The sequence below is a fragment of the Dendropsophus ebraccatus genome, chromosome 15, assembly GCF_027789765.1.
Source record: "Dendropsophus ebraccatus isolate aDenEbr1 chromosome 15, aDenEbr1.pat, whole genome shotgun sequence".
Taxonomy (NCBI): domain Eukaryota; kingdom Metazoa; phylum Chordata; class Amphibia; order Anura; family Hylidae; genus Dendropsophus; species Dendropsophus ebraccatus.
In genome coordinates this window covers 72,054,919-72,072,716 of record NC_091468.1, presented here as the reverse complement: position 1 = coordinate 72,072,716, position 17,798 = coordinate 72,054,919, and the positions used below count along the sequence as shown (strand labels likewise).

Below are 17,798 nucleotides of genomic sequence, written 5' to 3'. Positions count from 1 at the left end.
AATACCTGGACTTAAAAGTATCCTGATAGAAGCGTGTATAACAAGGTTTCAATGAAGATAGCGAAAATGTCAGAAGTGATTTCTTATCAGACGGCTCTATGGTACAAGTAGAATAGATTCCATGTTAATAAAGACAGCCGCCTCATTAAGTGTCAGCTGCAGATACCCCCCCCCGCAGGATGGCCAGCCGCCACCTACAGTATATAGGGCAGCCTGCCAACCCCACCTGTATACGCAGTTTGACTCCATTTTAATAAAAATTCCGGACTGTTCCAATAAACGTTTCCCTTCTGCTCCTGGGATGACTAGTGGCCGTCACCAGACGCAATAATGTACAAAACCACAAGACCGGTCAGGATTTACAGTCAGACTCATACTCCTCGTTTTTAGGAATATGCGGTTACTTCTACAAAGTCCAATCACTGGGTACAGCACCTGCCCCCTATAGTCAATCACTGGGTACAGCACCTGCCCCCTATAGGCAATCACTGGGTGCAGCACCTGCCCCCTATAGGCAATCACTGGGTGCAGCACCTGCCCCCTATAGGCAATCACTGGGTGCAGCACCTGCCCCCTATAGGCAATCACTGGGTGCAGCACCTGCCCCCTATAGGCAATCACTGAGTGCAGCACCTGCCCCCTATAGGCAATCAATTAGTGCAGCACCTGCCCCCTATAGGCAATCACTGAGTGCAGCACCTGCCCCCTATAGGCAATCACTGAGTGCAGCACCTGCCCCCTATAGGCAATCACTGAGTGCAGCACCTGCCCCCTATAGGCAATCACTGGGTGCAGCATGTCCCCTATAGGCAATCACTGGGTGCAGCACCTGCCCCCTATAGGCAATCACTGGGTGCAGCATGTCCCCTATAGGCAATCACTGGGTGCAGCACCTGTCCCCTATAGGCAATCACTGGGTGCAGCACCTGCCCCCTATAGGCAATCACTGGGTGCAGCATGTCCCCTATAGGCAATCACTGAGTGCAGCACCTGCCCCCTATAAGCAATCACTGAGTGCAGCACCTGCCCCCTATAGGCAATCACTGAGTGCAGCACCTGCCCCCTATAGGCAATCACTGGGTGCAGCACCTGCCCCCTATAGGCAATCACTGGGTGCAGCACCTGCCCCCTATAGTCAATCACTGAGTGCAGCACCTGCCCCCTATAGGCAATCACTGAGTGCAGCACCTGCCCCCTATAGGCAATCACTGAGTGCAGCACCTGCCCCCTATAGGCAATCACTGAGTGCAGCACATGTCCCCTATAGGCAATCACTGGGTGCAGCACCTGCCCCCTATAGGCAATCACTGAGTGCAGCACCTGCCCCCTATAGGCAATCACTGGGTGCAGCACCTGCCCCCTATAGGCAATCACTGGGTGCAGCACCTGCCCCCTATAGGCAATCACTGGGTGCAGCACCTGCCCCCTATAGGCAATCACTGAGTGCAGCACCTGCCCCCTATAGGCAATCACTGAGTGCAGCACCTGCCCCCTATAGGCAATCACTGAGTGCAGCACCTGCCCCCTATAGGCAATCACTGAGTGCAGCACCTGCCCCCTATAGGCAATCACTGAGTGCAGCACCTGCCCCCTATAGGCAATCACTGAGTGCAGCACCTGCCCCCTATAGGCAATCACTGGGTGCAGCATGTCCCCTATAGGCAATCACTGGGTGCAGCACCTGCCCCCTATAGGCAATCACTGGGTGCAGCATGTCCCCTATAGGCAATCACTGGGTGCAGCACCTGTCCCCTATAGGCAATCACTGGGTGCAGCACCTGCCCCCTATAGGCAATCACTGGGTGCAGCATGTCCCCTATAGGCAATCACTGAGTGCAGCACCTGCCCCCTATAAGCAATCACTGAGTGCAGCACCTGCCCCCTATAGGCAATCACTGAGTGCAGCACCTGCCCCCTATAGGCAATCACTGAGTGCAGCACCTGCCCCCTATAGGCAATCACTGAGTGCAGCACCTGCCCCCTATAGGCAATCACTGAGTGCAGCACCTGCCCCCTATAGGCAATCACTGAGTGCAGCACCTGCCCCCTATAGGCAATCACTGAGTGCAGCACCTGCCCCCTATAGGCAATCACTGAGTGCAGCACATGTCCCCTATAGGCAATCACTGGGTGCAGCACCTGCCCCCTATAGGCAATCACTGAGTGCAGCACCTGCCCCCTATAGGCAATCACTGAGTGCAGCACCTGCCCCCTATAGGCAATCACTGAGTGCAGCACATGTCCCCTATAGGCAATCACTGGGTGCAGCACCTGCCCCCTATAGGCAATCACTGGGTGCAGCACCTGCCCTATAGGCAATCACTGGGTGCAGCACCTGCCCCCTATAGGCAATCACTGGGTGCAGCACCTGCCCCCTATAGGCAATCACTGGGTGCAGCACCTGCCCCCTATAGGCAATCACTGGGTGCAGCATGTCCCCTATAGGCAATCACTGAGTGCAGCATGTCCCCTATAGGCAATCACTGGGTGCAGCACCTGCCCCCTATAGGCAATCACTGGGTGCAGCACCTGCCCCCTATAGGCAATCACTGGGAGCAGCATGTCCCCTATAGGCAATCACTGGGGGCAGCATGTCCCCTATAGGCAATCACTGGGGGCAGCACGTCCCCCTACAGGCAATCACTGGGGGCAGCACGTCCAATAATTCTCTGTGAATAGAGGCAGAGTGCTCAGAGCGGCCGTTCATTACTCAGTGATTCTACATTGTCTTATCTAATGAAGTATTGATCTGAGACGTCTGGAAGGCGCTGTCCTTCTCCTGCGCTGTAGCCGCCCTTGCTGCCCCTTACAATGCTCGCCCATGCTGGAGTCGCCCGCTGAGGGGCAGGAGGTCACTTGTGATTGTAGATTGTGATCTTGTAGTCTGGGGAAAAGAACGTCTCCCTCCTAAGGCGATTTACAGACCCTGAAACCGCGAGCACTAAGAGAAAAAGCATCATGGACTCTTATAGGAAGCACTGAGAATCCTACCCCGGTTCTCTCATTAAAGGGGGAGTTCATGAAAAAAAATATATATATATCAACTGGTGCCACAAAGTGCCAGAGATTTGTAATTTATTTCTATTCAAAAATCTCCAGTCTTCCAGGACTTATCAGCTGTTGTATGTCCTGTCCATGTCAGGAACTGTCCAGAGCAGCAGTAAATCCCCATAGAAAACCTCTCCTGCTCTGGACAGTTCCTGACATGGACAGAGGTGGCAGCAGAGAGCACTGTGTCAGACTGGAGAGAATACACCACTTCATGCAGGACATACAGCAGCTGATAAGTACTGGAAGACTGGAGATTTTTAAATAGAAGTAAATTACAAATCTATTTAAACTTTATGACGCCAGCTGATTTGAAAGAAAAACATTTTCGCTGGAGTACCCCTTAAACATACCAACAGGGATATCAAACACCATCTTATCACCGTAGACAGCCCCTCTAAGTTTCCTGATTTCTCCACAGTCCATGTGTAAGGCTCCACACACACACACACACACACACACACACAGGCGTATCACATGTGTGTGGCCTGGTCCCGGCCTGACTGCAGGTCTGTGAGTTACACGGTCAGCTCTCCCTTCGGGTCATCAGACTGGCGGACACACTGGGTCATCATCCGTAATACGGACACAATAATCTGCCCGTGAGGCGCTCGTTTGCCGGCAGCTTTTCCGCCATTCCTTTTTTCTATTACAATCCCGGATCTCATTGAACTCCATGGAGCAGCGGCCAGGCTCGTGCACAGCTCTCTGTACGGAGCGCAGCGGAGAGAGCCGAGCAAATAGATGGCGCCTATACATCATTCTCACTATGGATCCGCCATAACAGTCCCCGACACGGCCATAATGGAAGGATTCAGACAGAGTGACACCCCCCCTCCCCCCCCACACACACACACGCAATCCCCTTATTATAAGAAGTGATTGATTTTTTTTTGGCGGATCGATGACACGGCATAGAACTAATAACAGCATTTACAGCAGTTCAATTGGACTTAAAGGGACAGTGTCATCAGAAAATGACTTATTGTATAAAGTTTGGTGACTAATTTCCCATTTTTCTATCTATATTATACAATAATCCTGATATCCTGCAGTTCTCATTCTCACCACTGGGGCTAAAACTAAGCTGAGACTTCCTGTTGTGTCTGTGGTGATAAGAGGTGGCTGCAGTAAAGTGATCTGTACAGCATTGCAGCGTCATGTGACACCAGTAGATAGAGGAGACAATAGCAGCTCCCTGTGGAATGACCTCTTCACAGGTCACAGAGCGCGCTCAGTAATGTCTCATTCATCTCAGGGGGATAGAGTCTGTTTATTGTTGTCTATGTCCATGAGTCTGGCTGTAAAGCATGTCACTAAATGTCCAGGCTGTAAAGCATGTCAGTCCAAGCAAGATGGCTGCCCCCATAATAACTTACAAAAAGTGAAATTACAGTCGGAAAATAGAAACATTAGAATAAAAAAAAAAAAATAGTATCCGACTCTAATTGGTGAAAGAAAATCTAGGTGACACCGTCCCTTTAAGAAAACCAATGATGTAAATGGGGTGAGAAAATGATTCCTCCTGGGGATGTAATAGTGTAGTAGTCATCCTCCTCCATCTCCAGAGGTCGGCTGCAGCGATGATCCGGACTACGAGGAGCTGCTCATCCGGGACACCTGGAGGCCGATCCTACATCCTCCCCGATCCCGCCATCGATGCCGCATAGTGACCGGTTCTCGTATACACAGCCCCATCCCGGTTTCATCAACGTGATTTCAAATATCGTAATTACAAAACTATTCAGAATTCTGAGCGTTCTTTCCACAGCTGAATAACCGTCTTATTTTAGACTGATCATCCCCATCTGCTGACCCTATGACGGGAACATTGGTGACAAGTACCATAAATGCTGGAGTATAAGTCCCATTCAGCTCCCGGCATATCTGCTGACCCTATGACGGGAACATTGGTGACAAGTACCATAAATGCTGGAGTATAAGTCCCATTCAGCTCCCGGCATATCTGCTGACCCTATGACGGGAACATTGGTGACAAGTACCGTAAATGCTGGAGTATAAGCCCCATTCAGCTCCCGGCATATCTGCTGACTCTATGACGGGAACATTGGTGACAAGTACCGTAAATGCTGGAGTATAAGCCCCATTCAACTCCCGGCATATCTGCTGACCCTATGACGGGAACATTGGTGACAAGTACCGTAAATGCTGGAGTATAAGCCTCCTTCAGCTCCCAACACATCTGCTGGGTTTATTTATACGTTTTGTGGAATAAGAAGAAAAGAAAAATTTCTCCTTTCAGGCGGCAAATGGCGCTTTATAAGAGACTAATCTGCTATATATACATCAGTACCGAACCCATGAAAGCCAAGATGATCCGAAAGACAATGGCCGGCTGATTATGTATTCAACAATAAAGGCCTAAATAAAATCAATGAAGCGGAGGCGGCCGAGGCTGGGAATGGGCGCACTTCATTACTTCTCTATTAAAATAATAATAAAAAAACACTTCAAATTACAAAAAAAATCAACATCAATAACTATCAAATGGAACAGCTTGTGCGGGATCCAGGCAGCGGCCTGATGTGGATGATGATAGGACGCCCCCTGATACAGCCTAATCATGGAGTAATAGAGAGAGATGCCGCCAGGATAATAGGAGCTTAGCCGGCCGCTGATGAGGCCATCGTTGCATGTAACGGCCGCTGATGAGGCCATCGTTGCATGTAACGGCCGCTGATGAGGCCATCGTTGCATGTAACGGCCGCTGATGAGGCCATCGTTGCACGTAACAGCCGCTGATGAGGCCATCGTTGCACGTAACGGCCGCTGATGAGGCCATCGTTGCACGTAACGGCCGCTGATGAGGCCATCGTTGCACGTAACGGCCGCTGATAAGGCCATCGTTGCATGTAACGGCCGCTGATGAGGCCATCGTTGCATGTAACGGCCGCTGATGAGGCTATCATTACATGTAACGGCCACTGATGAGGCCATCGTTGCATGTAACGGCCGCTGATGAGGCCATCGTTGCATGTAACGGCCGCTGATGAGGCCATCGTTGCATGTAACGGCCGCTGATGAGGCCATCGTTGCACGTAACAGCCGCTGATGAGGCCATCGTTGCACGTAACGGCCGCTGATGAGGCCATCGTTGCACGTAACGGCCGCTGATGAGGCCATCGTTGCACGTAACGGCCGCTGATAAGGCCATCGTTGCATGTAACGGCCGCTGATGAGGCCATCGTTGCATGTAACGGCCGCTGATGAGGCTATCATTACATGTAACGGCCACTGATGAGGCCATCGTTGCATGTAACGGCCGCTGATGAGGCTATTGTTGCATGTAACGGCCGCTGATGAGGCTATGATTGCATGTAACGGCCGCTGATGAGGCCATCATTGCATGTAACGGCCGCTGATGAGGCTATTGTTGCATGTAACGGCCGCTAATGAGGCTATGATTGCATGTAACGGCCGCTGATGAGGCCATCATTGCATGTAACGGCCACTGATGAGGCTATTGTTGCATGTAACGGCCGCTGATGAGGCTATCGTTGCATGTAACGGCCGCTGATGAGGCCATCGTTGCATGTAACGGCGTGCCAGGACTAGATGTGTACTATCCGCATGGTGATCACACCTGGTCCTCAGTGATTGTACACACCCAAATACACTAACAGCGCCCTCCAGTGGCCAGCATCCATCTGCAGTGCTTGTATGGGCTCTATTATGTGAGTATATCTGTGATGAATCTCTGATCTCTGATTTAGGATCGGTCATTAAATGGAAACTCTGATGAAATATTTAGATTTGTAATTTATTTCTATTTAAAAATCTCCAGTCTTTCAGTACTTATCAGCTGCTGTATGTCCTGCAGGAAGTGGTGTATTCTCTCCAGTCTGACACAGTGCTCTCTGCTGCCACCTCTGTCCATGTCAGGAACTGTCCAGAGCAGCAGCAAATCCCCATAGAAAACCTCTCCTGCTCTGGACAGTCCCTGACATGGACAGAGGTGGCAGCAGAGAGCACTGTGTTAGACTGGAGAGAATACACCACTTCCTGCAGGACATACAGTGGCTGATAAGTACTGGAAGACTGGAAATTTTTTTAAATAAGTAAATTACAAAATCTGTATAATTTTCTGACACCAGTTGATTTGAAAGACAAAAACTTTCCTGGAGTTCCCCTTTAAAAACGGTCAACTGGAACTTGCACTGTGTAGTCTAAGCATTTAGCGTATAGTTTCCCTGCACGCAGCTGTCATGGCGGCCGCTGCCAGTCATTGATATCTATCCTACGTCTGGAGATTTTGACTGCTGCCTGCGGCCTCCATCACACCTGACCTCCGTGTACGGGGAAACAGCAGGGAGATCTATCGAAGACATTATAGGAGAAATCTGTCACCTCGGCCGAGGAAGGAAATCAGGGAGACGTCAGTGTGAGGCGAGATGTCTGATAATGTGGGCAATTATCTCATAGATCAACACCAATCACTCACCGGCCACCGAACACGGCCCGCGGGGACCTAACGCTGCAAACACCGGCTGCTATAGGGTCTGATTTATGGCAATGATCAGGCGGCTCCGCCATTGTTTCCTCTTGTTAGAAATTATTTACAAGTAAAAGAGTCAATGGCTTCAAGGTGCAGCGAGTAACATCGTATGATTATAGGAACATAGGGCTATCATATAGGAATACAGGGCTCCATCATATAGGAATACAGGGCTCCATCATATAGGAATACAGGGCTCCATCATATAGGAATACAGGGCTCCATCATATAGGAATACAGGGCTCCATCATATAGGAATACAGGGCTCCATCATATAGGAATACAGGGCTCCATCATATAGGAATATAGGGCTCCATCATATAGGAATATAGGGCTCCATCATATAGGAATACAGGGCTCCATCATATAGGAATATAGGAATACAGGGCTCCATCATATAGGAATATAGGAATACAGGGCTCCATCATATAGGAATAGAGGGCTCCATCATATAGGAATACAGGACTCCATCATATAGGAATATAGGAATACAGGGCTCCATCATATAGGAATACAGGACTCCATCATATAGGAATACAGGACTCCATCATATAGGAATACAGGGCTCCATCATATAGGAATACAGGAATACAGGGCTCCATCATATAGGAACATAGGAATACAGGGCTCCATCATATAAGAATACAGGGCTCCATCATATAGGAATATAGGAATACAGGGCTCCATCATATATGAATACATGGCTCCATCATATAGGAATACAGGACTCCATCATATAGGAATATAGGAATACAGGGCTCCATCATATAGGAATACAGGACTCCATCATATAGGAATACAGGACTCCATCATATAGGAATACAGGGCTCCATCATATAGGAATACAGGAATACAGGGCTCCATCATATAGGAACATAGGAATACAGGGCTCCATCATATAAGAATACAGGGCTCCATCATATAGGAATATAGGAATACAGGGCTCCATCATATATGAATACATGGCTCCATCATATAGGAATATAGGAATACAGGGCTCCATCATATAGGAATAGAGGGCTCCATCATATAGGAATACAGGACTCCATCATATAGGAATACAGGACTCCATCATATAGGAATACAGGGCTCCATCATATAGGAATACAGGACTCCATCATATAGGAATACAGGACTCCATCATATAGGAATATAGGAATACAGGGCTCCATCATATAGGAATACAGGAATACAGGGCTCCACCATATAGGAACATAGGAATACAGGGCTCCATCATATAAGAATACAGGGCTCCATCATATAAGAATACAGGGCTCCATCATATAGGAATATAGGAATACAGGGCTCCATCATATAGGAATATAGGGCTCCATCATATAAGAATACATGGCTCCATCATATAGGAATATAGGAATACAGGGCTCCATCATATAGGAATATAGGGCTCCATCATATAAGAATACAGGGCTCCATCATATATGAATATAGGGATCCATCATATAAGAATACAGGGCTCCATCATATAGGAATACAGGGCTCCATCATATATGAATACAGGGCTCCATCATATAGGAATACAGGGCTCCATCATATATGAATATAGGGCTCCATCATATAGGAATACAGGGCTCCATCATATAGGAATATAGGAATACAGGGCTCCATCATATAGGAATACAGGGCTCCATCATATAGGAATATAGGAATACAGGGCTCCATCATATAGGAATATAGGGCTCCATCATATAAGAATACAGGGCTCCATCATATAGGAATATAGGAATACAGGGCTCCATCATATAGGAATATAGGGCTCTATCATATAGGAATATAGGAATACAGGGCTCCATCATATAGGAATATAGGAATACAGGGCTCCATCATATAGGAATATAGGAATACATGGCTCCATCATATAGGAATATAGGAATAGAGGGCTCCATCATATAGGAATACAGGACTCCGTCATGTAGGAATACAGGACTCAATCATATAGGAATATAGAAATACAGGGCTCCATCATATAGGAATACAGGAATACAGGGCTCCATCATATAGGAACATAGGAATACAGGGCTCCATCATATAAGAATACAGGGCTCCATCATATAGGAATACAGGGCTCCATCATATAGGAATATAGGGCTCCATCATATAGGAATATAGGAATACAGGACTCCATCATCCTATAAGAATACAGGACTCCATCATCCTATAGGAATACAGGACTCCATCCTATAAGAATACAGGGCTCCATCTTATAGGAATGTAGGAATACAGGACTCCATCATCCTATAGGAATACAGGACTCCATCATCCTATAGGAATACAGGACTCCATCACCATATAGTATTCTCTGCATCTCTTGCTGTAAATCTGTGATGAATCTCTGATATTTAGGATCTGTCATTAAATGGAAACTCTGATGAAATATTTAGATTTGTAATTTATTTATATTTAAAAAATCTACAGTCTTCCAGTACTTATCAGCTGCTGTATGTCCTGCAGGAAGTGGTGTATTCTCTCCAGTCTGACACAGTGCTCTCTGCTGCCACCTCTGTCCATGTCAGGAACTTTTCAAAGCAGCAGCAAATCCCCATAGAAAACCTCTCCTGCTCTGGACAGTTCCTGACATGGAAAGAGGTGGCAGCAGAGAGCACTGTGTCAGACTGGAGAGAATACACCACTTCCTGCAGAACATACAGCAGCTGATTTGAAAGAATTTTTTTTATGAAGTTCACCTTTAAGAGTTATATGTACTGGTAGGACTAATATAAAAGGAGTCAGTTCTTTCCCTGACTACCAGACTAGCTGTATCCAGCTCTACCATATGGAATTAGATTGTAACTAGCTCAGCCCTGTATAATTCAGCAATAGATGAGAGGGCAGAAGGAGCAGCAGAGGAAGCTCATTCATATACACAGGAGAATGTAGAAGACTTTATATAGAGGATTATAAACAGATTATATATGTAGAGTATGAATAATGTACACAGCACTGACACACACAACTGTACAGGATACCTGGGCTAGGACTACAACTCCCAACACACTATACCGCATGCCTGATCGGACTGGCATTGTACGAATTGACCAATAGTAGTCCACATAGGAGTTCACAAGTTCTATTTATACTTCTTACATCTGCTTTACATAAAAGACATTGACCGTACAACGGACGTGCCCTTGACAATCCACCTGCGTGTGCACGGGAGAGGAGACCGCACGGAGAGCCGCACTCACCAAACCATTTACACTTTTAAATGCTAATGTCAAGATTGATTTTTTTTGCTTCCACTCGGCTTCGTAACTAGGACAGATCACAGATTCCTGCAGGGCTACGGTCAGAACATGGTACGAACCATCTCGCCTGTGCGGAATATTGAAAGAGAAATGAGAGGTTGTGTATATAGAGTTTTGGGCTCATTTGCATTCACCTGTAAGAAGGGAAAAATGCTGATCTCATAGAGGCAGGAGAATTAGAGGGATGATCTGCGCTGAGATGGAAGGTGTCACTGTGTAGTCTCCGGCATTGCACAAGGCTGCCATCTGCTGGTCATGGTGTAGAATACAAGGCCAGGTTACTGAGCAGGGGGACTCAACGTCAATCAGCAAAGGCGATAAAAATTTATATGGAGCTGAATTGTAATACCACACATGGCCAGAGGACAGGGGTGGCGCTGTTTTCACAAAGATGTAGCTGTGCTTATTCTAGTCCTGAATAACCCCATTATATGTAAGTTGTAAGTGGGGCATAGTGTTATAAGCTGGATGGAATCCCTCGTTCCCACATTTAGGGAGGTGATAATTCAATGGGATGACCTGAATATAATAAATATAAAATGTTGTGACACCACAATAACAAACACACACATCATCTCTGCTACATCAATACAACCTGAATATGTGTACAATAGCTAATACAGGGCACCTGTCATTCCTATGGCAATCTCAGCATTGTGGAGCTGATACATTGGAGCCGGAGTGGTTATTTATTTTCAGGAAATCTAATAATGAGAGAGACGAGAAACAAGACTGATCCATCCCGCCGAGTACAAGTGTAAATCACTGGCCGTAAATCTCCATGAGAATCAGTCCTGTTCTATATTACAGATAGGACACTGGAGCTATTGTCTACAAACTAATGGCCCTATTCCACGGGTCGTTTTAGAGGAGCAAACGAGCGCTATTAGCGCTCGTTTGCTCCTCGTTCGCCGCTCGCTGCCGCCGCTATTCAACGCGGCTGCAGCAAGCGGGTGAGTGCGGGAGGGGCGGCGGGGAGCTGCGGGGGGGCTGCTCGGAGGATCGCTGCCCATAGGATATAGCAGCGTCTGCTGCCGATGCTCCTATTCAACGGAGCGACGGCAGCAGATCGCTGCTATATCAGTCGCTTGTTTTCAACATGTTGAAAAACAAGCGACTGCAACGATCAGCCGACATGAACGATGTCGGCTGATCGTTGCACTCTATTCCACGGAACGATTATCGTCCGTAGCGGTCGATATCGTCAGAAAACGAACGATAATCGTTCAGTGGAATAGGGCCATAACATGTAAGACTAAACTCAGGGCTTTAGGACCCAGCTGCCCCCTGGAATATCCTCCCTTTCTGCTCTTTACTAAAGTTTTTTTTTGAAAAAAAAAAAAGTCCAAGTGAATTCTGCTTGTTTTTATTATTATTATTATTATTATTATTATTATTATTTAGTGATCGCATACATGGGAAATTGAAAGGGACAGTAACTCAACATATGATTTTTGATTAAGTACAATCTGGCTGTTGCTCTGTTTCCTTTGAATCCTACCTGTGCCTTCTGGAAGATTCTTGGAGACCCTAGCTGTATGGATATGAATATTTCTAATATTTTATATACAAAATACTAAGAGAGGGGTCTGTAACACTGGTGGATCAGTGGGGGGACCTGAATAGGCAAATGTTTCGGGAATGGGTGGGGAACCTCGGCTCTCCAGCTAAACCTTTTGGCTGTCCAGGCATGATGGGAGTTGTAGTTCTGCAACAGGTGGAGAGCCAAGGTTTCCTACCCCCTGCACTATAACAAGTTTTTATTTTTTTATAAAGACATATACCCTTCACCATTTCAATGATCCCTATACTTCTCTCCACCTTGTTTGGGTATAGGGTGACTTGTGGTTCAGGCAGCATGAAACTAAGGACGGGTTCCCCAAAAACATCCCCCTCTACTGGCAGAGCAGGGAGCTACAGGTGTCCTCTGACTGCTAAATATAATGGCTCCCATAAGGCTGCGGGGCCGCCACAACCTTGTAGACATGGAAACTGCTGGGTCTAGAGACGTCTAATGTGACCAAAGCCAAAGCAGCAGATCAGGCCGTTCCCCAGCAAAGAAATAGGATGAAACCTTATAATAATAATAATTACAAGTCCTTCCAGCATCAATATGGAACAATTACTCAGTCGGCTGCGGCATGCTGGGAGTTGTAGTGTTGCGACGGCTCAGCAGCCACAGGTTGGAGAACACACACAGAGCTCAGATCATAAGAAATGGAGACAAATGAAAACCTGTCACTGGGAAATCGGAACATACAATGGAACTTACAAAGCTACATGTCCTGGACGAGCAGCGAGCAGGTGGGATAAGGAGATGGAAAAGGATAGGAGACAAGGCCGGCAGTGTGGTGGAGGGCGCTGCTCCCATCTCTGGGTCCTCCGGCTCCTCGGGGCCATCTGTGCAGCACGGGAGCTTTACTGTCTATAGCGCAGCATTGAGTGGGCGCTCACATGGAGTAATATACACTGGTGACTGGTACATATATATCCTTCTATACTCCAGGGCAGAGGAATGAAGGACAGGTAGTACTAACAGGGACTAACAGGTCCTGAGAAAGTCCTGACGTAGCGTCACTCCCCATGTAGGATACTAACGTAGCGTCACTCCGCATGTAGGATACTGAGGTAGCGTCACTCCCCATGTAAGATACTGACGTAGCGTCACTCCCCATGTAGGATACGGACGTAGCGTCACTCCCCATGTAAGATACTGACGTAGCATCACTCCCCATGTAGGATACTGACGTAGTGTCACTCCCCATGTAGGATACTGACGTAGCATCACTCCCCATGTAGGATACTGACGTAGTGTCACTCCCCATGTAGGATACTGACGTAGCATCACTCCCCATGTAGGATACTGAGGTAGCGTCACTCCCCATGTAGGATACTGATGTAGCGTCACTCCCCATGTAAGATACTGACGTAGTGTCACTCCTCATGTAGGATACTGACGTAGTGTCACTCCCCATGTAGGATACTGACGTATCATCACTCCGCATGTAACATACTGACGTATCATCACTCCCCACGTAGGATACTAACGTATCATCACTCCCCATGTAGGATACTAACGTATCATCACTCCCCATGTAGGATACTGACGTAGCATCACTCCCCATGTAACATACTGACGTAGCATCACTCCCCATGTAGGATACTGACGTAGCATCACTCCCCATGTAGGATACTGACGTAGCATCACTCCCCATGTAGGATACCGACATAGCGTCACTCCCCATGTAGGATACTGAGCGTTCAGGTCCATCCCTATGTGTAATACACAATAATCTGCATATATTCAAATGCGCTTATGACGCTAATGTTAGTCAGGAAGACTCATTGACAAGAATTACCATCTTATAGGAGCCCATTGGTGAGTATACAGCTAACATTTACATAGAATACAATAAAGACAATATAAACTGATGGATAAAATACAGACAAGTTATTAAACATAAATGAGCAATCACAGCTAATGGGGCGACAATGTACAATGAGTCCAGATTAATACCCCAGCTCTGTATCTAAATACCCCAGCCAGGGCAGGTTGTTGGGAGAGCTCTCTGCCCCACCAGAGCTCCTGAGGAGGGAACTAGGTGATTGATATACATAGACTGATGCCCAAGGTGGGAGGCGGGCAGCTCTCCTGGTGAATACAGTCAGCTCTCCTGGTGAATACAGTCAGCTCTCCTGGTGAATACAGTCAGCTCTCCTGGTGAATACAGTCAGCTCTCCTGGTGAATACAGTCAGCTCTCCTGGTGAATACAGTCAGCTCTCCTGGTGAATACAGTCAGCTCTCCTGGTGAATACAGTCAGCTCTCCTGGTAAAGACGGGCAGCTCTCCTGGTGAAGAAGAGGTGGTGTGTGCCTGTACATCATGGGCAGAGAGCTCTCCAGACTGGACGGCTCCCTGTATACTATAAGCTTACTACTCTAACTTCTCACCTTACTGTGAAAATAAAAGTTTCACGCTCACATAGGCAGCAATCTCTACGGATGGATGGAAAACAACCAATCACATCAGCAGCGAGATGTGCGGAGCCATGACACATGAAAGCCATCAATAATTCTCAGTGTATTTCATGGTGGAAGAGTCCCATCAATACTTCCTCCAGGAATTCACAAGCAGAATCCAATCCCACTCCATCCTCCGGCCCCCAGACTCCATCGCCCCCGTCCCCCAGACTCCATCGCCCCCGGCCCCCAGACTCCATCGCCCCCGGCCCCCAGACTCCATCGCCCCCGGCCCCCAGACTCCATCGCCCCCGGCCCCCAGACTCCATCGCTCCCGGCCCCCAGACTCCATCGCCCCCGTCCCCCAGACTCCATCGCCCCTGTCCCCCAGACTCCAGCGCCCCTTCCCCCAGACTCCATCCCCCGCCCCCGTCCCCCAGACTCCATCCCCCGCCCCCGTCCCCCAGACTCCATCCCCCGTCCCACAGACTCCATCGCCCCCGTCCCCCAGACTCCATCCCCCGTTCCACAGACTCCATCCCCCGTCCCACAGACTCCATCGCCCCCGTCCCCTAGACTCCATCGCCCCCGTCCCCCAGATTCCATCACTTCCGTCCCCCAGACTCCATCGCCCCCGTCCTCCAGACTCCATCACTTCAGTACCCCAGACTCCATCGCCCCCCGGCCCCCAGACTCCATCGCCCCCGGCCCCCAGACTCCATCACCCCTGTCCCCCAGACTCCATCCCCCGCCCCCGTCCCCCAGACTCCATTCCCCGTCCCACAGACTCCATCACCTCCGTCCCCCAGATTCCATCACTTCCGTCCCCCAGACTCCATCGCCCCCGTCCTCCAGACTCCATCAATTCAGTACCCCAGACTCCATCGCCCCCCGGCCCCCAGACTCCATCGCCCACGGCCCCCAGACTCCATCGCCCACGGCCCCCAGACTCCATCGCCCCCCCGGCCCCCAGACTCCATCGCCCCCCCGGCCCCCAGACTCCATCGCCCCCCCCGGCCCCCAGACTCCATCGCCCCCCCGGCCCCCAGACTCCATCGCCCCCCCGGCCCCCAGACTCCATCGCCCCCCGGCCCCCAGACTCCATCGCCCCCGTCCTCCAGACTCCATCGCCCCCCGGCCCCCAGACTCCATCGCCCCCCGGCCCCCAGACTCCATCGCCCCCGGCCCCCAGACTCCATCGCCCAGACTCCAGATCTCTCTACACAACATCTACATTTACAAAGAGAAGAAAAAAAATAACAGAGGTGCGATGAGTTATAGCGGCCCCTCCAATCCACGCTGGCAGCTACACAGGGAGGGGGGACGTGTTATCACTTGGCACAAGTCAGTGCTATGAAATACATACACGGATATACAATGTGGTTACCATGGCATGGAAGAATAATAACTGCAATAAGATCCCATTCCAAGTATCAGACAAATCTCTTATGTAACCATCCACAGCCGAGCAATGTAATAAGATGCCACAAATACATCCAAATCTATGGAACGGAGAAAAGTTCCAGTGCATCTGCATGAGTCATAGGTAGGGACCCCTCCAGACTCCCGGCCAAATATAACTCTCATTTCCATAAAGAATCACTCATAACTCTTCATAATCCTAAACTGCAGAAAACAATGGCTGGGAAGAAGCCCTATATATATATATATATATATATATATATATATATATATATATATATATAGAACAGAAGCGTACATCCAGGTCTTAAAGAAACAGGACGCACATGAAGCATGGAAACAAGTGGTAGCGAACCTCGGCTCTCCAGCTGCTGCAAAACTACAACTCCCATCATGCCTGGAGATGTGAGACAAGCTTTAGCTGTCCAGGCATGATGGGAGTTGTAGTTTTGCAACAGCTGGAGGGTCGAAGGTTTCCCATCCCTGTTGTAAACTTTCCCCAAATTCCAAAAAAGAATGAACAAAAGTTATTGAGTAGAATGGAGCAAGGCAGACTATGAGAGACCCCTCACCTATACGTCAGCCCTCACCTATGTGACACCCCCCCTCACCTATACGTCAGCCCTCACCTATGTGACACCCCTCACCTATGTGACACCCCCCACCTATGTTACACCCCTCTCACCTGTGCGTCACCCCTCACCTGTGCGTCACCCCTCACCTGTGCGTCACCCCTCACCTGTGCGTCACCCCTCACCTGTGCGTCACCCCTCACCTGTGCGTCACCCCTCACCTGTGCGTCACCCCTCACCTGTGCGTCACCCCTCACCTGTGCGTCACCCCTCACCTGTGCGTCACCCCTCACCTGTGCGTCACCCCTCACCTGTGTGTCACCCCAGATTGTGAGGTCACGATAACTTGTTTCAATCCACCACTTAGCTTTGTTCTATCTGTAACAATAGCGCGGTGGTGTCTGTTGCTGCTATACAAATAAATATTATGATTATTGTAACAATTCCATACAATCCCTGAGGTTCCTCGCTTGCTGTGACTCTCCAGCAGGGAGGTGGCAGTAACTTACCTTGCAGAGTTTCTGGTACCTGGGAGAAGAGACGGCCATCCTCTGCAAGTGATGCAACAAAACAACAACTTTCTGCAGAGACGTTCTCACCACGGCCATCATTCTAAGTTTGCAGCACTTCTGGAGGTACCTCAGAATTTGCATTATAAATGAAAAGCGGCAATCATTCCCTCCTGGTCACTGGACAACCATTTGCCAGCTGTCTGAGCATGCTCGCTTCCAAATATATAAAAGGGGGGAACAAAATCGCTTTAGGGAGACCAAAGCCCACACTGCTGGAAAAGACAGAAGCCGATTGCATCTCCCAAGTTTAATTTCCTGGAATGGAATCCTTAGAAGCTCGGGAAAATGACAGCTACTAGAGACAGCAGCGGCAGCCTGCCTCATCCAGCCGGCTCCTTATCCTTCTGCAACCCATTCAATAGGCTGTAAGAATGGAGACATTAGGACTGCAATCCGTCCGGGAGCCCCCCTGCCAGGATGATGGATCCATGAATTGTAGTAAAT

The 17,798-nt window shown here is 48.7% G+C and overlaps 1 protein-coding gene across 6 annotated transcripts in view; it reads right to left on the bottom strand.

Moving 5' to 3' along the window:
* Positions 1-17,798, bottom strand: part of UTRN (utrophin) — a 410,412-nt gene that overhangs the window by 188,727 nt on the left and 203,887 nt on the right. The window contains exon 1 of one of the 6 annotated variants that reach the window (XM_069954244.1): positions 17,292-17,435. The exons of the other annotated variants lie outside the window; for them this stretch is intronic. Within the exon in view, the coding sequence (XP_069810345.1) occupies positions 17,292-17,435 (144 nt within the window). Of the gene's footprint in view, positions 1-17,291; positions 17,436-17,798 lie in introns of those variants that run through there. 6 annotated transcript variants of the gene reach the window in all.